The 22,887-nt window shown below is 36.3% G+C and overlaps 1 protein-coding gene across 1 annotated transcript; it reads left to right on the top strand.

The window, feature by feature from the left end:
• Window positions 1-100: 100 nt before the first annotated feature.
• FEM1C (fem-1 homolog C) lies at window positions 101-22,029 on the top strand (the record flags this gene model as incomplete). Its single annotated transcript, XM_080699511.1, has 2 exons — window positions 101-644; window positions 20,720-22,029. The coding sequence occupies 2 exons, from the start codon at window positions 101-103 to the stop codon at window positions 22,027-22,029; spliced, it is 1,854 nt and encodes a 617-aa protein (XP_080555637.1).
• Window positions 22,030-22,887: the final 858 nt, after the last annotated feature.

Below are 22,887 nucleotides of genomic sequence, written 5' to 3' on the forward strand. Positions count from 1 at the left end.
ACTAACACTGAACTTTGATTCCTGTAACTCTCCTACATCGATAGTGTTAAGCTGGAGCTTTGCTTTGAAGGATAAAGCACAGCCTCTCAACTGGACCTAAATGGATCTGAAGACAGCAGTGTTTAATGCAGCGCGGGATGGGAAACTCAGGCTTCTCACCAAGTTGTTGGCAAGCAAGTCCAAAGAGGAGGTTTCCTCCTTGATCTCAGAAAAAACAAATGGGGCCACACCACTCTTGATGGCTGCCAGGTATGGGCATCTGGACATGGTGGAATTCCTCCTAGAGCAGTGCAGTGCTTCCATAGAAGTCGGAGGCTCCGTCAATTTTGATGGCGAAACCATTGAGGGGGCCCCCCCTCTATGGGCCGCTTCAGCAGCAGGACATCTGAAGGTGGTCCAGTCTTTGTTAAATCATGGAGCATCTGTCAACAACACTACCCTAACCAATTCGACTCCTCTACGAGCTGCATGTTTTGATGGCCATTTGGAAATAGTGAAGTACCTTGTAGAACACAAAGCTGATTTGGAAGTGTCAAACCGGCATGGGCATACATGCTTGATGATTTCGTGTTACAAAGGACATAAAGAGATTGCTCAGTATTTACTTGAAAAGGGGGCAGATGTTAATAGAAAAAGTGTTAAAGGTGAGTTCAACTTGTTTTAATTTTTTAAGTGTCTACCACTTGAGGAAATTTGATACATAATTATAAGCATTGGTGTTGTGTAAGTTAACATCGACAGGCCTGTTTTAAGTAATCCGGTGTTCCCTTGTTGAGTGTTTCTCTAATATTTGATAATACATTGAACAAATGTGATTTTAAAAAAAGACCTCTGTGGTAAGCAGCATGTTCTCTTTTGTATTTGGAGTACCAATTTCAGAGATTTTGGTTCCCCAAAGGTACAGAGCATGTTAGTGATAGTTGATCTGAGTAGATTTCCAATGTACTCTATTTAGGAGTGTAGTTATAGAAGTAATACTTTTTTCTTGAGCTTTTTTTTTTCTTTTGAACACACTCGAAGTAGAAACTATATATTTACTGAGTCATCATCTTGTTTGTTCTACATGGGCATTTCATTTGTTATTTTTATCAGGGAGGTCTAGGCCAAACTGACCTGAAAGGATTAATATCACTGGAAAAGGAGAATATCTGTTCCCTGATTCCACATTTATTTGTGGTCAGTAGAAAATCCTTTTTTGTAGAATATTATTAGATATAGCAAACAGATTTTTAAAAACTGTTTCAATACTTAGCAAAACAAGGACTGTGTTAAATAAGAATTTGTTGACTAACAACAATGTAAAGATTTTGTTTGGGAGACCATAGGTTTAAAATTGTGTGCAATTTTTATTTATTGAAGTAAGCTAAAAGCAGCAAGCGATAGTTTATAGAGTTTTTTAAACACTTAAAAGCAACAATTTAGATAATGTAATTTTGAGTCTTAAATCTGTTTTCCTTAAATAAATCTAAATTTCTGAGAAAGTAATTTGCTACCTAATTTTAAAAAGGTATTAAAACGTGAAAGTAGCATACGTACATGTTAAAACATTTTCAAACAATACAAATTTACAGTGTTTACAATGAAAAATAAGGCTTGTTATCCCTGATTTTTAGACCATAACCATGGGAAACCTTTTTTATTTTTACAGTTTTTTACAGTAAGTAAGCATACTTACCCTCTTTCCAACTCATTCTTGGTTGATACATACTTTTTCTATTTTTAAACTATCATTTATCTTGGATCTTATTCAACTCCAACACACATAGCCACCTTATTTGTATTTTATGGCTATACAGTATTTCATATAATTTTTCTGTTCTCCATTAATGGACAGTTAGGCTTTATATCCTGCACTGTGCTAACAGTGCTGCAGTTAACATTCTGGAACAAAATGTCTGTAGGGTTGTGTGAGAATAGCTACAGTATAAATACCTGTGTTTGGAATTGCTGAACTAAAGTGATGTGTGTTTATAATTGTTTTGGTGTTGGGTTGCCTTTCAGCGAGGTTAAACCACACATTTATTGGGTACTACATTAATTTCGAGTATTATTTACTGAATATAGTATGTTCATTATAAAAGTGAAACAAGATCATTGTGATTTTTCTCAAATTTGTTAGAGCAAATGTAAAAATCTCATAAAATCCCCTCTCAGCGATAATCATTCCAAAGGTATTTCTGAATTTTGCATACAGACATATGTATGCAGTTTTATTTTATAACCTGTTTTTTACCTTGATGTTATTTTTACTATCAGTTACAGCTCTCTTTTTTTTTTTTTTTTTCTTTTTTCGGGTCTGGGGATGGGACCCAGGGGCATTCGACCTCCGAGCTACACCCCCTGCCCTATTTTTCATTCTTTATTTTGAAACAGGGTCTCACTAAGTTGCGGTGGGCCTCACTAAGTAGCTGAGGCTGTCCGCTAACCACGATCCTCCAATCTCAGCCTCCCGAATCCTGGGATTACAAACTTGCCTACCACGCCCGGCCAATTACAGCTCTTTAAACAGTTTTATGTTGCTTCTGTTTTTTCAATATGATAAAAAATGTTTGTGAACATTTTTTCTTACAGATGTTTTTGTTCTTAATTATCTTTAGAGGTAGGTTGTTAGATCAAAAGACAGCATGACTTATTTTTTTAACACTATACTTTTCAAAAATGGCTGTTTTAAGAGAACAAACTACTGTTTAGCCATGTTAATACTTTGAAATAAGGAATACTTTGAAATAAGGAGAAGCAGAAGGGTTCAGAGGGATGGCTGCATGTTTAGGCTTGTAGGATTTTTTTGTTTCGGGTCTTTATCAGATGGTTTCATCATTTTAGATTATTAATAAACAAATTTGGAGTATGTTTTAAACTTATGTCATTGGAGAGATGAGACTGAGTACTATTCCCTTCGTCAAAGTTGCTGTATATATTTCTGAAGAAATAGTGTATGAGAGAACTGTATTTTAAGTGACAAAGTGTGAACAATATTTGGTTACCTTTGAGTGATATCAGAAGAATGTTCCCTTATTACCACCATCATACAACTTTATACATGAGTGCATGTATGCTCCCCTATGGTAAGTGATTTGATAATTTAGTCATTTTTAAGTCAGTATCAATATCTAATATGTACACCTTTTAAAACAAGTACACAAGTACACGGCTGGGCATGGTGGGGCACGCTTGTAATCCCCCCGCCCTTGGGAGGCGGAGACAGGAGGAATGCAGAGGTTCGAAGCCAGCCGTGCTGGCTTAAGAGACCCTGTTTCCAAAAATAAAGTATAAAATAGGTCTGGGAGTGTAGCCCAGATGTAGAAGGGCTTCCAGGAACACCAGTACCACCAAAATAAATAAATAAATAAATAATAAAACAAGTACACATACTATGAGTAGACAATTACATACCAAAGGTTGTTTCAGATAGCCTCAATTTTATATAGATTGATATGTAGATTTTATCACTTTATGTGCAGTACTTTTATCTTTTCAAGGTGCATTTAATTTCTATACTGAGTGATTCTTTATGAATATATACTTATGAATTCAAGTATCTATGCACCCTCCTCCACTCAGAATCTGATGATATGATTCTTTAATAATTTTTCTCTACTTGATTCTTTGGAGTTTGTTTAAGGCTAATCAAAAAGCTGGGAGCACTTGGAGATGAGGCACAGACACTGAATTATATAATATAGTAGTAAGAAGAATTTCCTCCACATTTTTACCCCCATCCAGAAAATGGGAAATACTGATAAGAAAAAAAAAGCCAATAGATTGGGTTTTTGTCTGCTTAAATACAAAGTACACAGTGACTTCTACATTCCATTACTTTTTAATAGGCAGTTGACTGATGAAAATATTATTAACCTCTTTCTGTTACTTTTTAACAGGTTGTTAGCATTTTAAACTTAATTCAACCTAATGTGGAATTCATTCATTAATTGATAGAGCATTTCTTGAGTTCCTCAGTGTGCCAGGCTTTAAACATAGGATATACAACAATGAGTAAGACAAGATGTGTCCAGTACTTGATTCCCTGCTTTTGAGATTTGATTGGAGAAAGAGGTTTATAAGCAATATGTAATAGGTTTTTGGAGATCTGAAGTGAAGTTATTTAATTATTTAAATCCTTCATTTCTGCCTTTACATACAAATTCTACCAGGAATTGAAAGTGCTTGATTTAGAACTACAGACCAGTAACATTTGTTCTCTAGGTCGGGTAGGAGATTGGGTCTAGAAGACACTCTGTCCTCACTCATGGGTAAATCATTTTAGATACTCAAGGGAATTAAGTAAATTGGTAATAAGACAGTTAACATGGCATTCTGTAGGCAAGGCATTATGTTGAAAATTTCGGAAGATATGAGGTTGAAAGGGTATCATAATTGTTAACTACTAAAGGCATATGTTGTAGGACTTTGTAATTCTTCGTGGAGAAAGTAGAAAATGGTTCTTAAAATGATTGTTGGGGCTCAGATTTGCAGGGGTTTTTATACAATTTTCCAGGTTTAAGGAAATGTACATTATGATTGGAGCTAGGTGAGGTGGCATTTGGGAGGCTGAGACAGGAGAATTGCGGTTCGTAGCCAGCCTCAACTACTTAGTGAGGCCCTTTGCAACTCAGTGAGACCCTGTTTCAAAATAAAGAATAAAAAATAGGGCTGGGGGTGTAGTTTGGAGATAGAATGCCCCTGGGTTCCATCCCTAGTACTGCATAAAAAAGAAAGAAAAGAAATATGATTGGAAGGTCCAGGAATTGGAAAGTAGGCATATCTGGACCAAAGTACACCTGGCTAGGTTATAAAAGGACATTGAATTCTATAGGTAAAGGAGTTTAATTTTATTTTTCATGTAGCAACAGCCAGCAAAAGTTTCTAAGCATAGGAATAACTAAGGTTTAACTGCATTCTACTTACTACATTGTGAGTCATTTACCTGTAGTTCTACTACATTGTGAGGCTTTAAGGTTTAAGGCTGGTGTTTCTGTCCCATGTGTTAGGAAGACTATCTCTGGTCCATAGTGGGTATTGGTAAGAGCTTGTTGAATAAAATGAGTTGGATTTCAGAGGGGAAAAATTATAAGCTTCTGATGGCAAGCACTTTTATGGTCCATTTTGTTGAGAAATAAGTAGATTCATAAAGATGTGAAGTAACAAAATAAGATAGTAACCGTAAAACATGAGAGGTAATGGGTTGAATTTGGTAGGGGATCAGAAAAGAGAAGTCTGTGTAGGCATGTAACAAGTAGAAATGGTATTAAAAGACATGTGAGAAAGAGCTAATTTGGGAAGGGTTTTGTTTTGTCTGTTTTTGTATGGGCTTACATACAAATAAAGAGAATGCACTGGACCACATGTATACCTATCACCTTACTTGCACAGTTATCTATATTTGCCAGTTTTTTAAAAAAAAATTCAGCTGGGCGTGGTGGTGCATGCTTGTAATCCCAGTGCTTGGGAGGCTGAGACAGGAAGATGACACAGGTTCAAAGCCAGCCTCAGCTACTTAGTGAGGCTCTCAGGAACTTAGACTATGGTCTGGGAGTATAGCCCGGAAGTAGAAAAGCCCCTGGTACCACCTCCAGTACCACCCAAAAAAAAAAAAATGTTTTTCAGCTATCATGTTGGCTTATGCCTGTAATTCCAGTGCTTAGGAGGCTGAGACAGGTGAACTGCAGGTTATAGGCCAGCCTCAGCAATATAGCAAGATTCGCAGCAACCTAGCGAGATTGTATTTCAAAGCAAGAAATAAATTAAGGGGGGGGGGAGAATAGGGGTGTAGCTCAGAGTTGAATCTCCAGTACTTAAAGGAAAAAAGTTTCACCCCCTCCTTTCACTTACTGAAGTAGTGGTTCAAAGCAAAGGCAAGACATTATCAGCTGTCTAAGCATTTTTAGGGTCTGAATATATTTTAGTCAAGGGAAATGTTTTTAAAAAATTCTGTTTTCCCCCACTATAAATGTAAAAGAATTTTCAATAAACTCTCATAAATTAAAACTGTTGGTATTCTTAGGACAAGGTAGTGATTATTATTATAAGTTGTTTTAGTATTTTAGTACTATTTGAGAGTACTTAGACTAAGATAATGATTGTTGCCATGGTAGATTGGTTACTTTAGTACTTTAGTAAAATTGATAGTGCTGAAAACTAAAGTTCTCTGTGATTTATTTTGTTTTTTGTTTTTACTTACGTATTTATTTATTTTTGATGGTGCTGGCCTTCTACCTCTGGACTACACTCTCAGACCTATTTTATTTGGAAACAGTCTCTACTAAGTTGCTAAGAATCTCACTAAGTTTCTGAGGCTGGCTTTGAACCTGCCATCCTCCTGTTTCAGCTTCCCAAGTACTGGGATTACAAGCATGTGCCACCACGCCTGGCTGGCTGTTTCTTCTAATTTTTTTTTTTTTTTTTTTTTTTTTGTGTGTGTGTGTGTGTGTGTTTGTGGTACTGAGGGTGGAATCCAGGGGCTTTTCCACCTCCAGGCTATACTCCCAGACCTATTTTTTATACTTTATTTGGAAACAGGGTCTCATTAAGTTGCTGAGAGCCTCCCTAAGTAGCTGAGGCTGGCTTTGAACCTTTATGATTCTCCTGTCTCACCCTCCCAAGTGTGCACCACCACGCCCGGCTATTTCTTCTTGAGAACTCTTCTCAGCTTTTTGCTATCTCAACACCTACTTGCAGAGGAAAGTAAAAAAGGGGAGGAATTTTATTTTGATTTAATAATGCTTGAGTAATTTATTTTTTAATCCATTAATATTTTGATCCTAAATCTCAAGTTGTTCCATGTTAGTTCTTTTACTTCTTTTACCTTTTGGCATATTTGTCTATAATCTTAGGGAAACTTGGAACTCTAGTTGGATAAGCTAAGCTCTATGATATATAAATTGAGTTACACAGGGAAATATTCATGTGATTCTCTATCCATGGAGATAAGAGTTTGAATCGTGAGTCTTTGCTGAATTGAACTGAGGTTGGTGAGAATGAGTAAATAATCCTGGTTACTTAAACTCTTTCCAAGTTAGTGGCAGCAGCATTCACACACACACACACACACACACACACACACTCACTCACTATTAGGTATATGTATTCCTCTCACCAGATTCATGTTTATCAGATTTTTGTTGATTAAATTTGATGGCTTAAAATTCAGGAAGCCTTTGGCATTCTAGAGATTGATGCTCTTGATATATCAGGCATGTATGTGGTAGAAGTTACAGATGGTGGAAAGGTAATGAAAGGCACAAATAAAGCAGTTCTATGGATGGAAATTGGAACAAAACATCTCTCTTTTTTTTCCCCCCTCTATTTGTGATTGAATAGTGAGTCTGTGAACTAGAATAGCTAGGTAAGGAATCATAATGCAGTCTGAATTGTAATATTGTTTTCAATCTTTAGATGCACTTTACAGATACTAGTTGTTTAGGCCTTATCCCTTAGCTTCAATGCTTTTAACTTTGAAAATTCTACTTTATATCAAGACGCATTTCAAAAGCTATTTGGATACATATATTTTTAGCATTTAATTTTGTTGTGAGCTCAAGGACCGGTATTGTTAAATTTCTTTATATTTCTATCTCAGTGCCTCATACAAGAATTAATGAAAAAAGGGTAAATAATCTTGTAATTTGTCTTTTTTCTTTGTAATACTGGGGATTGAATCCAGGTTCTTCTAAAACTGAGTAACATCCTCCTCAGCTCTTTGTTCCAAGATGCCAGACTAGGCTTTTTTCCTTCTTTATAAACTCTTGTCCTCAAGTATCTCCTTTGACAAGACTGTACATGGGAAACATTCAGAGTGGAGTGGTACTCCTTTGATATAAATTTTTTCCTTCTACTCCTCTCACCACCCATAACAAATTACTTATACAGGAATACAATACTTGGAACAGCATTGTTGTATATTTGAACTATATTCCTGCCTCCATCTTTACTAACGCACCTCTTTTAAACTCAGTTCAGCCCAGCTTCAAAATTAGGCAAAAGTGGATTGGTGCCAAGCAGGCTGAAGAGGAGAGATAATTATTTTTATGTGTTTCTAGACAAATCTGTTATAAGATCCTTCAATGTCTGCTTCTTATAATCAAAACATATCCTTTATTAAAAACACAAGTATTGCCGGGTGTGGTGGCTCATGCTTATAATCCCAGTGTTTGGGAGGGTGATACAGCAGGATTGCACAGGTTCGAAACCAGTCTCAGCTACTTGGTGAGGCTCTCAGCAACTTAGTGAGATCCTGTTTCCAAATAAAGTATAAAAAATAGGTCTGGGAGTATATAGCCCGGAGGTAGTAAAGCCCCTGGGTTCTACCCTATCACCACTAAATAAATAAATAAATAAATAAATAAATAAATAAATAAATAAATTCAAGTATTTAGATATTAAGTGGATCTTTTAAGTCTTATTGAATGGGCTGCGGATGTGGTTCAGTCAGTGGTAGAGTGCTTGCCAAGCTTGGGGTCCTAGGTTTGGTCTTCAGCACTAAAAAAAAAAAAAAAAAAAAATTAAGGCCAGGCGTGGTGGTGCATGCTTGTAATCCCCACTCTTGGGAGGCTGATCCTGGAGGATTGCACAGGTTCAAAGCCAGCCTCAGCTACTTCATGAGGCTCTCATCAACTTAGACCCTGTTTCCAAATAAAATATAAAATAGGTCTGGGAGTATAGCCTGGAGATAGAAAGCCCCTGGGTTCTACTCCCAGTACCACCACCACCCCAAAAAATAATAAAAAATAAAAAATAAAGAAAAAATAAATAAGCTTTTAAAGTATAATTCACAGACTATTAACCCATTTTTTGGGGGGGGGGTTGTTGGGTCTGGGGATGGAACCCAGGGGCATTGGGACCTCCGAGCTACACCCCCACCTTTTTTTTATTATTTATTTTGAAACAAGGTCTCACTAAATTGCGGAGTGCCTCACTAAGTAGCTGAGGCTGTCCATGAACTGTGATACTCCGGGATTACAAGCATGTGTCACCACCCCCGGCTACTATTCACCCATTTAAAGTATACTATTCATTAGGCTTTTCAATATGTTCACGGAGTTACTTCAATTCAACTTTTAAGCACCCTAGTTGTAAAAATAGACTATTTTTGTTTCAGCATATATTTAAATTTAGAGTAAATAGGAATGATGGAATTTAATTTTTTTATGGTGTCAAACAGGGCTGTGAACTAACCTTAAACTTATATATTTGTTTTTTAATTAATTAATTTATTTATTTATTTGCAGTACTGGGGGTGGAACCCAGGGGCTTTATAACTCCGGGCTATCCTCCCAAACCTATTTTATATTTTTGTTTGGAAGTAGGGTCCCACTAAGTTGCTGAGAGCATCACCAAGTAGCTTAGGCTGGTTTCGAACCTGTGCGATACTCCTGTTTCAGCCTCCCAAGTGCTGGGCTTATAAGCATGCACCACCAAGCCCGGCTTAAATTTATATATTTGAAGTAGCAAATCTATGGCACACCAGAAAATAAGATTTCTCCTCTAATTTTTTACTTTCATGGACCAGCACTGTAGATGTCACTTGGAACCACCCAAGATCAATTGAGTCTGTTTTACCAATTTTACTGTAATTTTTTGGTGATTTTTGTACATTAAACTTTTAAAAACAGCTTTATTTGACTTAAATACACCCATATATACAAGTGTTAACTGTGTGAGGACTTTACAAACAACAAAATCTGTTGGGTTTTTACTGTTAGAAAAGCAATTTAAATTACAGTAGACATTTTGTAAATTGTGTTCATTTTGTTTTATTGAAAAATCACTTAAATGTGTCACCCATGTTTGGGTAGTTTAGAAATTTAGTTAATCCTGATCCTGGTGAGTTTTAGTAATCTTACCTTGAGATATTTATAAATGTTAAAGTTCTTTTATAAAGATTTAGTTGGTATAACAGTTGCAGTCCCTTATTTATCATTCAGTAAGAATCAAAACACCTGGTTTGGATATAGAACATTATTATGCTTAAAACTCTTTCTTGTCTAAAATATGTTATGTTTTAGTTGTGCTTCCAGAAAAAAAAATTTAGTTGAACATAGATTCTCTCTTATGTATCAAAATACAGGTGTTAGCTGCATATGGTGTACTCCTATAATCCCATTCCTTGAGAGGCGAATCTAAACAATTTAGCAAGACCTGTTTCAAAATAAAAAATGAAATAGAACTTGGGTATGTAACTCAGAAGTAGAATGCCCTAGTATCCCCTCACACATAGAAAATAAGTAAGAATAAAAAAGACAAGTATCTTTAAAATTAACATCAGCTTGCTGGGCGTGGTGGCACACGCTTGTAATCCCCGTGCTTGGGAGGTGGAGACAGGAGGGTCCTGAAGGTTCGAAGCCAGCCACGCTGGCTTAAGAGACCCTGTTTCCAAATAAAAATGTAAAATAGGTCTGGGAGTGTAGCCCGGAGGTAGAAGGGTTTCCAGGAACCCCAGTACCACCAAAAGAAAAAAAAAAAAATAGCATCAGGTAGGCATGATGGCACATACTTGTAATCCTAGCATTTGGGAGGCTGAGACTAGAGGATCCTGGTTAAGGGACAGCCTCAGTTATTTAGGCCCTCTGCAACTTAGTGAGACCCTGTTTCAAAATAAAAAGAAGTAAAAATTGGGCTGGGGGTATAGCTCAGAGGTAGAATACCCCTTGGTTCAATCCCCAGTACTGCCAAAAAAATTTTTTTTTATACCAATGAAGATTTATACTAAAATATTTCTTGAGGAACATAGTTTTGCTTTAGTGCATGAGCATTACCCATGGTTGATAACTATCCCAAATATATAACAAGGAATATGGCTACTTTTCATTCTTTCAAGATTTTTAGCATTGTTACATAGTTGAAAATTAATATATTTATATCATAATATTTTAGCTTTCCACAGAAATACTTTAATTGAATTGATAATTGATGCTGTTTCTTATCTTGATTTTAAAGAGATGTCCATATATCAGTAAGTCTTTTGAGAAATCATATACTTCTTTCTTATAAATTACAGCCAGAATATTTTTTTATTTATATAAACTTTTTGAGACTGGTATAATACAATTAGATTTTCTGCTTTGCTTTCTTTTTACCTTAGCTGAAGGTAAATTTATTAAATCCCAATGCTAAATATTCTACTCTAATCTGATCTTGGATGCCTGATGGCCTTTTTAAAATAAGTAATTTTTTAAAAAAATTTTTTATTGGTGCACTGTATTCATACATCATAGTGGGATACAAACTTTTGTAGACATACATGCACACATCGCCCAGTCAGCCCCCACCTGATCCCCACCCCATTCTCTCCCCATCCCTCTCTCCCATGTTTGGCTTAGTGGTTGACATCTATTATTATAGCAATTTATCCTAACTTAAAAATGATAATCTCACATAAAAGTTTCATTTGTCTGATACCAAGCTTTTGATGACTTAAAGATAACATTTCAATATTTCTTTTTACTTTCTTTCTTACCAGAGAATATTTTTTTTCTTTTCTTTTTTTTTTGGGTGAAACTATCATATATTTATATATTTATTTTTCAGAAAAAAAATCTATCCTAATATGGAATATGGACTCTAGATACCCACAACAATCTTGAAAAAGAACAAAGCTAGAAGATATATATTTTCTGATTTCAAACCATATAAAGCTACAATAATTGAAACAGTGTAGTACTGTTATAAAGGCAGATATATAAACCATTGGAGTTAAATACAAGCCTAGAGCTAAACTCTTCCCTTTTTTGACAAGGTTTCCACGAACATTTGGTGGTGGAAATAATAATCTTTTAAATATTGTTGAAAAATAATAATTACATGGAAAAGAATAAAATTGGACCCATACCTAATCCCATATACAAATATTAACTCAAAATAGATAAAAGACCTAAATATAAATCTTAAGACTATAAACTTTTAGGAGAAAATCTGGGTCATAAAACCTCACAACATTGAAATTGGCAGTGATTTCTTGGATATGATTTCAATGGCACAGGCAACAGAAGAGTATACAAACTCCCTAAAAAATAAAAAAAAAAATATTGTATATCCAAAGAAGATGTAAACAGAGTTAACAGTTACTAATAGAATGGGATAAAATATTTCCAAATGCTATATCTGAAAGTATATTAATATTCCAACTAGACATCCTAAAAATTAACAATAAAGGCAAACAATACCATTTAGAGATAGGTAAAAGACTAACATAAATAATGAATCTCCACAGATAACCAATCTTAGTTGTCTGTTGGATGGAAAATCTTATTTCTCTGGTTCTGGTGTGTGTTACCTATTTCTTCTTTGTAGTTGATCTCTTTGAGTATTTTCTCTAGTGCTGGTTTTGAAGACATAAATTCCTTCAGTTTCAATTTGTCATGAAAGCTTCTTATTTCCCCATCTAATTTGATAGAAAGTTTTGCTGGGTAGGAAATTTTTGGCTGGAAGTTGTTTTCTTTCAGAGTTTGGAATATGTTACTCCAAGCCCTTCTGGCTCTCATGACTTGGTTTGGGAAGTCTGGAGTGATTCTAATTGGTTTGCCTCTGAATGTCACTTGGCCCTTTGTTTTTGTTGCCTTTAAGATTCTCTGCTTGGCTTCCACATTGGTCATTTTGACAATTATGTGGCGTGGGTAACCTCTTCTCTGATCCTGTCTAAAGGGAGTTCTATAAGTTTCCTGGACCTGTGTATCAACCTCTTGCTCTATGTTTGGAAAATTTTCTGCTATTACTTCCTTGAAGAGATTGTTGATCCCTTTGGTTTCACTTTCTTTTCCCTCCTCTATTCCAATTATTCTTAGGTTAGCTCTCTTAAAATGGGCCTATATTTCTTCAATATCAGATTCCTGCTGTCGGATATTTTTTCCTAGATTAGAAACTATGCGTTCATTTTTGAAATGATCATCTTCTAAGAGCGAGATTCTGTTCTCCATGTGGTCTAATCGGTTGTTCGTGCTTTGAATTGAGGCCTTTACTTCATTAATTGCATCCTTTATCTCTTTTTGGCTCTCTCTGAGTTCTTTTCGAAGCACCTCTATTATTTCTACAGTTATTTTCCTGATTTGATCTTCTAGAAATCTCTGATTTTCTGTTTTATTGGGTTCTGATGTTGTGGGGTTGTGGGCATTCATTGCTCTAGTATTATTCCTCTTTCCTATGATTTTGGAAGTTTGTGCCTTCTCTGGGTTCTTCCCTTGGGTCACTATGACTTCACTTAATGTGTTCTGGATCTCGAGTCTATAGTATCTCAGACCCCACTACTCCTTTACTGGGTTGTATCACAGAGTCTCCGACCCAGAGAGTCGATAGAGGATGCTTTAGACTGTGGGGGGTGCCAGGTTGGGCATTCTCCTATGGTGTGATGTCTCTGCCACCACCACTCCCCCACTGGGTCAAGTCTCAGGGAGTACAGTACTGGGATTTCTCCTCTGTGGCCCGCAATTTGACTCACTGTTCTTGAGTACGCAGATGTAGCTGTACTGGACTCAGTGAATTCTCTGCTGCTGTCGCCGGTGGCAATATGGCGCCGCTGCCACGCCCTCGGCCGTGAGGCTGGCTTATTTCTTCTTGGTTTTGATTTCCACTCTGAATCCCTGCAGCGTGTGCTGAGCTCAGCCACTGGGAGCTTTAGATTTTACCTGCGGCGAGAAATCCCGCCTCTCTGTTCCGCAGCGGCTCACCTCGGCTTGCTGTAGCCGTCCGGTGAATTTGCCGCTGCCGCCGGCAGTATGGCGCTGCTGCCGCATCCTCGGGCGTGAGGCCGGTGTATCTCCTGTGTGGCTCTGAGCTCTTCTCAGTCCGCTTTCTCTCTGGAGCCTGGTGATTTTTTTGTTTCTCTGGTGATGGTGTTTTCTGGCTATGAAAGGCGCTGATTTTGTGGTAATGGAGATTGGTTGTTAGCAGGGCTCTTAAGCCCCGCTTTTCTCGGTTGCCATCTTCCCGGAAGTCCAAATAAGTAATTTTTATTGGTGGATTGTAGTCATACATCTCAATGGGGAAAAAAAACTTGTGGAGAAAAACATGCACACATCACCCAATCAGCCCCTACCCAAACTCTTTAGCTCCTTCCCTTCCCTCCCACCTACCCATGCTTGGCTTCCTGATTGACTTTGATATGTTTAAGTACATCATGTGCTTTAAAGAGTTTCCCTTATCCTCCCTCTTATCTCCTCAGATATGTCACCTTCATTGCTCCTCCCTAGGATCCTAGGATCCCTTCTTCATGTAGAGTTCCTCCTGTTACCTATTTCTCCCTAATATTTTGCACATTAAGAAAAGCATCTGATTTCTTTCTTTTTTTTTTTTTTTTTTTTTGCGGGTCTGGGGATGGAACCCAGGGTCATTCAACCTTCGAGCTACACCCCTTGCCCTATTTTTTATTCTTTATTTTGAAACTGGGTCTCACTGAGTTGCAGAGTGCCTCACTAAGTTGCTGAGGCTGTCCTCGAACCACAATCCTCCTGTCTCAGCCTCCCAAATGAATGCTGGGATTACAAGCAAATGCTGGGATTACAAGCGTGTGCCACCACGCCCGGCTTGATTTCTTATTTTTTTGTGTGATATTTCACTGTAAATGCTATAATTTTGTTCTCCCTTATGGCTGAGCAAAATTCCATTGTGTACATATTTGAACTTTGTGTTCAATTTTTCTGTATCATCCTTTAAGAATACAAAAAGAAGATATAATAGGGATAATGATGTGGTGATGAAAATCAATCTGGAAGAGCAATTACTGTATTATGGGAACTTTTTAAGGGGTTTAAAATGTAGGGGAAATGCCTGTACTGTATCTTTAGCATTTGTTGTATATGTACCAATATGTACCAATAAATTAGTGATGTTACTTAGCAGAAGTTAAATGTCCTAATTCCTTGTGACATAAACCAGTCACAAAAATATAGTAACTCAATATCTATTTATTTATTTATTTTTGGAGGTACTGAGGGTGGGACCCAGGGGCTTTCTACCTCCAGGCTATACTCCCAGACCTATTTTATATTTTTTTATTTGGAAACATGGTATCACTAAGTTGCTGAGAGCCTCACTAAGTAGCTGAGGCAGGCTTCAAACCTGTGCAATCCTCCTGTCTCAGTCTCTCAAGCGTGGGGATTACAAATGTGCGCCAACTTGCCCAGCTATAACTCATTTTTTATATTTAGGTGTTAATAGTTTTCACAAGGAAATTATATTTAGTACATAAGAGTGTATCTAATATCTAACACTCTTGAATGAAACAACTGATAGAGCAAAATATTTACAGTAAATATAACAGACACCTGGCTATCGTATTAAGTGTTTATATATAGAAAGTCAGATTAACGCCAGAAACTAAAACATAGATATACCATTAAAGAAAGTAAAGTTTGTAAACAGACATTGAGACATTTTCTTTATCTAGGAATACAAATACCATATATAAATGTAAAATGTAACATCATTGCTAAAAAGAATACTAAAAATGCTAGAAAGGGCTGGGGATGAAGCTCACTGGTACAGCACCCCTGGGTTCAATCCCCAGTACCACACAAAAAGATAAATAAAAGAAGTATATAATATATAACAAGGGTTGGAAAAATGACAAAATTACAGTCACTTTAAATTATGCTTTTCTTTATTTTAAGCCTCTTTTCCCCAAACTTTAAATGCTCCAGGCTGTAACTTAAAAACTTATCTTTATGTCCTTCCAGGGAATGGAATATACTGGTTATACATATATACTTGTTAATTAACGACTTCTGATTTTGGTTTTGAACTTACTTTGTACTCAGAAGCTAAGTTTTAGTAACTTTTTGTGGTATTGAGTTAAAAATTTAGAATCTATCTTAGCTTTAGCAGTGTGCTACTTGCTTTCAGGATATAAAAGAAACATAATAAAAGGTATTACATTTCAGGAACACACAGTTTAGGTAGGAACCTTGTTTGTGAAGCTGTAAGGTATTTATAATGCTACAATAGTATATTTTAATATTGAATATCTACCATGGTGAAAGGTACATTTATTCACCAGGCATTTTCAAAATGACAGATTGATATAACTAGGAAGGCCTCTTTGAGTAGCTGAAATTTCTAGGAACTTGAAGGAAGAAAAGGTTAAGAAAAAGTTGCATTATAGTAAAATCAAGTGCAGAGGCATGGAAGTGGAAATGAAGTGGCACTGGGAGAAACATGTAAAGCTAAAACAGAATGTGTGTGAGAGGGAGGTATTGATAATGTCATTGGGTGGTTATAGCAGGTGTTGGCACACTGACCCAGGACCATCTTCATTTAGAAAAACACCTGAGTGCTTTTTACATTTTCTTTTTAGTAGTTTAAAAAAAAGTTCGAATGGCTGGGCATGGTCTTTGTTTAACATATTATGTATGGATTCTTTCATTGTACTTGGCAGAGTTTCAGTGGTTACAACAGAACTTGTATGACCTGCAAATCCTAAAACACTGGCCTTTGCCACTCCCTGTGTTAGATTCAGAGAATTGTTCATATCAGAAACAATGGGAAACGAGGTAGGCAGGGAAACATTTCTGTTATTTAAAATCCGTATCTCATAGCATATCCCACGTGTATCCTTGCAACCAAGACTAAGCTTTATTTCACATAACCATGCTACTACAGATTTCTGGCCGGGCGTGGTGGACCACAGTTGTAATCCTCACACTTGGGAGGCTGAGACAGGAGGATTGCACAGGTTCAAAGCCAGCCTCAGCTACTTAGTGAGGCTCTCAGCAGCTTAGACCCTGTTTCCAAATAAAATATAAAATAGGTCTGGAAGTATAGCCCAGAGGTAGAAAGCCCCCCTGGGTTCCACCCCCAGTAACATACACACACACACACACACACACACACACACACACACCAGATTTCTTTATAACTCACAGGTCTTATTTAACAAATTTTCATGATGTGGGTATAGAATTACAAGTTGGCAGCTTTTAAGTATCATCCCATGTCTCCTGGCTTCTGTTGTTCTTGATGAGAACTTTGCTGTTGATCTAATGGTCTAGTTGTTCTTTTCCAAGCAATTTCCCCCATTCTCTGGTAAAAAATATGATATTTTGATCACCTTAGTTTTCAACACTTGCTGTGGTGTACCTCAGTGTGTTTTTCTTTTTATTATCTATCTTAGTGTTTGTAAAACCTTTTATTAAATTTCTATTATAATCTTTAATCAACTAAAAGAATTTGTAGACTTTATCATCTTAAACTATTATTTTTGGTCTCTTTTCTTACCGTAGAATTCTAGTTTTAAGTATATTGATGTTTTGGGAATTGTTTCCTCGTCTCTTAGAGCCTTCTGCTTTTTCATACGTTATTTTTTATACATTTTTATCTGACTTATCTATTTTATTAGTTCTGTATTCATCTGTGTATGATCCACTTTTAAAGCCACCATTGGGTTTTTCAGTTTTAGATGTTCATTTGATTATACTCTGTAATTTCTAGTTTTTTGTTGAATTCTCAAAAAATTTTGAACATGCTAAGCATAGTTAATTTAAATATCTGTGTTGATAACTTTATTAACAGATGCCTTGATGGGCTTTTCTGTCAGCTTTTTATTTCGTGTGTGTGTGTGTGTGTGTGTGTGTGTGTGTGTGTGTGTGTGTGTGTTCTGGCTTCTTGTTTTCTGTTTTGATTTGTTTTGTTTTTGGCGGTACTGGGGATGGAATCGAGGGGCATTCTACCTCCAAACTACACCCCCAGCCCTATTTTTTTTATTCTTTATTTTGAAACAGGGTCTCATTGAGTTGCAAAGAGCCTCACTAAGTAGCTGAGCTTTGCCTTCCAAATGCTGGGATTACAAGCATGCACCACCACACCCGGCTTTATTATTTTTGATTGGATTTACCAACCATTACATAAATAAATGTAAAAAGTGATTTGAGTCCTATTATAACATCTTCCTCTAAGTAGTATTTATATTGCAACATTTTGATTATATGTACTGGTGATCCTGAGTTATTTTATTAATTTCTATTTCATTTCCTGTGATGGCTTGTCTGTTTTTAATTCATAGTTTTCTTCCCCTCTGTATTGTCCTCTGTTGTCTCTTAAATTATACCAGTGAAAATCTTAAAGCTACATTTTTTCATCTTGTTCTTAATTGGAGAGTGTTTACCTTACCGTTACTGGCTGTAAAAGTCTTCCTCACTCTTTTTTTTAGTCACATTATTTTTCTATATGATATCGTATTCAAAGTATACATTTGAAGATTCTGCATTTTTTAAATAAATTCAGGAATACAGAAATTTTGTTAATTTAAAAACTGACTTTTAGCCGGGTGTGGTGTGCACGTTTGTAATCCTCGTGCTTGGGAGGCAGAGACAGGAGGATCACTCTGGTTCGAAGCCAGCCTCGCTGGCTTAAGAGATCCTGTTTCCAAATAAAAAATATAAAATAGGTCTGGGAGTGTAGCCCAGAGGTATAAGGCTTTCCAGGAACCCCAGTACCACCTAAATAAATAAATAAATAAATAAATAAATAAATAAATAAATACTGACCTTTAGCCAGGCGTGGTGACACATGCTTGTAATCCCCCACACATATCTGCTTGGGAGGCTGAGACAGGAGGATCGTGCAGGTTTAAAGCCAGCCTCAGCTACTTAGTAAGGCTCGCAGCAACTAAGTGAGACCCTGTTTCCAAATAAAATATTTAAAAAATAGGTCTGGGAGTGTAGCCCAGAGGTAGAAGGCCCCTGGGTTCCATACCCAGTACCATCAAACACAAACAAACAATCAAAAAACAAAAAACCCTGACTTGCTGCATTCTTCCTCATTATTTTATGTTATGCTAAATAGAGAAGAATGCCAACTAAGCCTTTTTTTGTTGTTGTTAAGATTTTTTTTTATTTATATTGTCTATGTCTTGGAAACATGGAAATAGTAGGGATTCTCAACCCAAAATAGTTTTAAAATTTTATTTGGTGTGGTAGTCATATTTTATATAAATTGTTTTAAACAAGGGACTAGTCAGTTTTTAATGCTTGGTTACTTTCCACATTATTAAAACATTTTATCAGAAATTATTTCATTTTGATTGTTGAAATTTTGGGTAAGAATAAACAAATCCAGAATAATTTGTTGAAATTTTGGGTAAAAATAAACAAATCCAGAATAATTAAGTAGTTCTTGTGGATATCATGGTAGACTAAACAGGATAAACTTATGAAAAGATAAGTCCTAATGTATAATTTTTTTCTAATTTAAATAAAAAGTGGGTTTGTTATTTGAAGTATTCAGGTTTAAACCACTTCTTGGTATGCATGTTGTATATCTGGGGTCCCCCAGACCATCTCTTATATTTGGAGGTGACTTGCTGTACAATTGTACTCATATGTAGGATTATCACAATTTGGTTATGTATATAGGCTTTCTTATACTCTCCCTCTCAGAAGGGTCACAAGAAGCATATACTTCCTCATCCATGAGAACACACATGAAGTCTCATGGGATACCCATGACAGACTTAGCCACTGGGCTTTTATTGAGGGCTGGTCATATAGGCAACCTTTGCCTAACACTCAAAATTTCAGGCTGTGGAAGGAAACCAAGTTTTAAACATGCATTATGGGTACAGAGGATGTAGTGAGCCACCTTTATCATTTAGTGAAAGTTTTATATCAGTGCAGAGAACTGTTTACAAGTTCTCAGATGCCAGCCAGCCTTGCAAGTAAGTCTAATAATGGAAGTCTCTGCCTGTTATGTTAATTCTTTTATACAGACAAGGCTAAAGTGACTCACTGTTGAAATTTTCTGTAAAGATTCTATGTAAATATCAAAGGTCTGAATGATAATTTTTCCTCTGATAATTAGGAAAATGTTTATCATTAAACTTATTTAGCTAAAAATGCCTGATGTTTATAATGTCTTAATATACTTCATCCAGGCTTTCCCCAACATGCCAGTGCCTGTTGTCAGTTTTAATTTATGTGTGGGAAGAATGGGACAGAGTTAGAACATTTCGTACATCTAAAAAGAATGTTTAAAAATTAAATTACAATGGAAATAATCTATTATGAAAGGACACTTCAGATGTCTCCTTTTAAAGTTCATACTGAACCACCCACATATTTTTCAGATTTTAGTGGACTTATTTTTCTTATGGGATCTTTTTTTAATAAAGAATTTCAGCTAGCCGGGCGTGCTGGTACCGGCATTTGAAAGACAGGAGGATCAGTTTGCAGATAGCCTCAGGTACTTAGTGAGGCCTTTGCAACTCTGAGATACTGTTTCAAATAAAGAATAAAAAATAGGGCTGGGAGAGTAGCTTGGAGGTAGAATGCCTCTGGGTTCCATCCCAGTACCACTAAATAAATAAATAAATAAATAAATAAATAAATAAATAGGTTCATTATTTGCAAATGTGAAATTTGATACAGAAAATTAAGTGACTCATAAAAACTAAGAATAACTGGTTAATTCTATTTCATCTGTTTTTAGTCATAGAATACATTACATTGTATTACATTACATAGAATACAATAGTGAAAACATTAAAATGAAAAAGACCAAGAAACCATGGATCAAGTTTTCAATAGTTAACAAGTATTTTCTTCAGCTGCTGCTGTATGTATATCAGACTCTAGTTTTAAGTACTGAGGATAATTGTTTTCTCCTTCATAATCTAATTAAAGTATCTGTTACTTAGAGACAGCTTAGAGTTGCCTTCTTTTCTTTAGTTCTAAAGTACATATGTGTAGTACATTATATCCTCATCTCTCAAATTGTTTCTTTTTGTTATCCTCTCTTTAAGGTAATACTGCCTTGCATGATTGTGCAGAATCTGGAAGTTTGGACATCATGAAGATGCTTCTTATGTATTGTGCCAAGATGGAAAAGGATGGTTATGGAATGACTCCCCTTCTCTCAGCAAGTGTGACGGGTCACACAAATATTGTGGATTTTCTGACACACCATGCACAGACCAGCAAGACAGAACGTATCAATGCACTAGAGCTTCTGGGAGCTACATTTGTAGACAAAAAAAGAGATCTCCTTGGGGCTTTGAAATACTGGAAAAAGGCAATGAACATGAGGTACAGTGATAGAACTAACATAATTAGTAAACCAGTACCACAGACACTAATAATGGCTTACGATTATGCCAAGGAGGTAAATAGTGCAGAAGAGCTAGAAGGTCTTATTGCTGATCCTGATGAGATGAGGATGCAGGCATTATTAATTAGAGAACGTATTCTTGGTCCTTCTCATCCTGATACCTCTTACTATATTAGATACAGAGGCGCTGTTTATGCAGACTCTGGAAATTTCAAGCGATGCATCAACCTATGGAAGTATGCTTTGGATATGCAGCAGAACAATTTGGACCCCTTAAGCCCAATGACTGCCAGCAGTTTACTTTCTTTTGCAGAACTCTTCTCCTTTATGCTACAGGATAGGGCTAAAGGCCTACTGGGTACTACTGTTACATTTGATGATCTTATGGGCATACTGTGCAAAAGCGTCCTTGAAATAGAGCGAGCTATCAAACAAACTCAATGTCCAGCTGACCCATTACAATTAAATAAGGCTCTTTCCATCATTTTGCACTTAATTTGCTTGTTAGAAAAAGTTCCTTGTACTCTAGAACAGGACCACTTCAAAAAGCAGACTATCTACAGGTTTCTTAAGCTGCATCCAAGGGGAAAGAATAACTTCAGCCCTCTTCATCTGGCTGTGGACAAGAATACTACATGTGTGGGGAGATACCCTGTTTGTAAATTTCCATCTCTGCAAGTTACTGCGATACTGATAGAATGTGGTGCTGATGTGAACGTCAGAGACTCCGATGACAACAGCCCCCTACATATCGCTGCTCTGAACAACCATCCCGATATTATGAATCTTCTTATTAAATCAGGTGCACATTTTGATGCCACAAACTTGCACAAACAAACTGCCAGTGACTTGCTGGATGAGAAGGAAATAGCTAGAAATTTGATCCAGCCCATAAATCATACCACATTGCAGTGTCTGGCTGCTCGTGTCATCGTGAATCATAGAATATATTATAAAGGGCACATCCCAGAGAAGCTAGAGACCTTTGTTTCACTTCACAGATGATAATTTGACTATTTTAACACTGTTGAAGCACGAAATGTTAACAGTTGTTTCATATGAGCACTGTTGTGTTAACACCAGCATTCATTTAGCTTGATATCATTGTGCTCTCATTGGCTAAAGCATTATAAGCATCAAAGTTACAGAATCATTTTCTCAGTATTTAATATAAATATACTATATAATATATTGTTTGTGAATTATTGAGAAATGTATTGTCATATTCAAATTTCTAAAATTGTCCACCAAAGGCTTAATCCATTCTGGTTTTGTTTGCTCTTGGGTGTTGGGACAGTTAACTTTTTCAGTTGTGTCTTTATACTTTATTGGTTTGCAAATTTTATACAGTTGAAGGCTTTTTCCTGCTGCTTCTCTACGCTTCTCCCCATTTCCACTTTATTTTTTCCTAGCCATTTCTACTACAGTTTTCCCTCTTATGGACCCACTCTAGGTCATACAAAGTACAAACCTTATGGACTTGTTACCATTTGCAGCTACCATAAGTGCTTTATCTTCTCTATGCACAGGCTTAAACTTGACTGTTGTATGTTAGCATATTTTCTATGCAGCAGTTGGTCAACTTCAACTCAAAACACTGTTTTCTTAAGTTTGTTACAAGGTTCATTTTATGAAAGTACTCTTGTAGCATGGCAGTCTCTAGAGGTACAGGTTAGCTATCCAGCTTAAACTTTTTTGTTTTTTTTTCCTTCCTTTCCTTCATGTCTGAGGTTTCTTTCTCTAATCCACCAAAATTTTTGTGTGCTAAATTTGGGAAACAAATCTATTCTAACTCATTAACCCAGTTGAAATTTAGGTCTATCATCTTAATAATATCATGCAGTAAAAGAAAGACTCTAAAGT

Source organism: Muscardinus avellanarius (genome assembly GCF_963383645.1).
Source record: "Muscardinus avellanarius genome assembly, chromosome: 7".
Lineage (NCBI taxonomy): Eukaryota > Metazoa > Chordata > Mammalia > Rodentia > Gliridae > Muscardinus > Muscardinus avellanarius.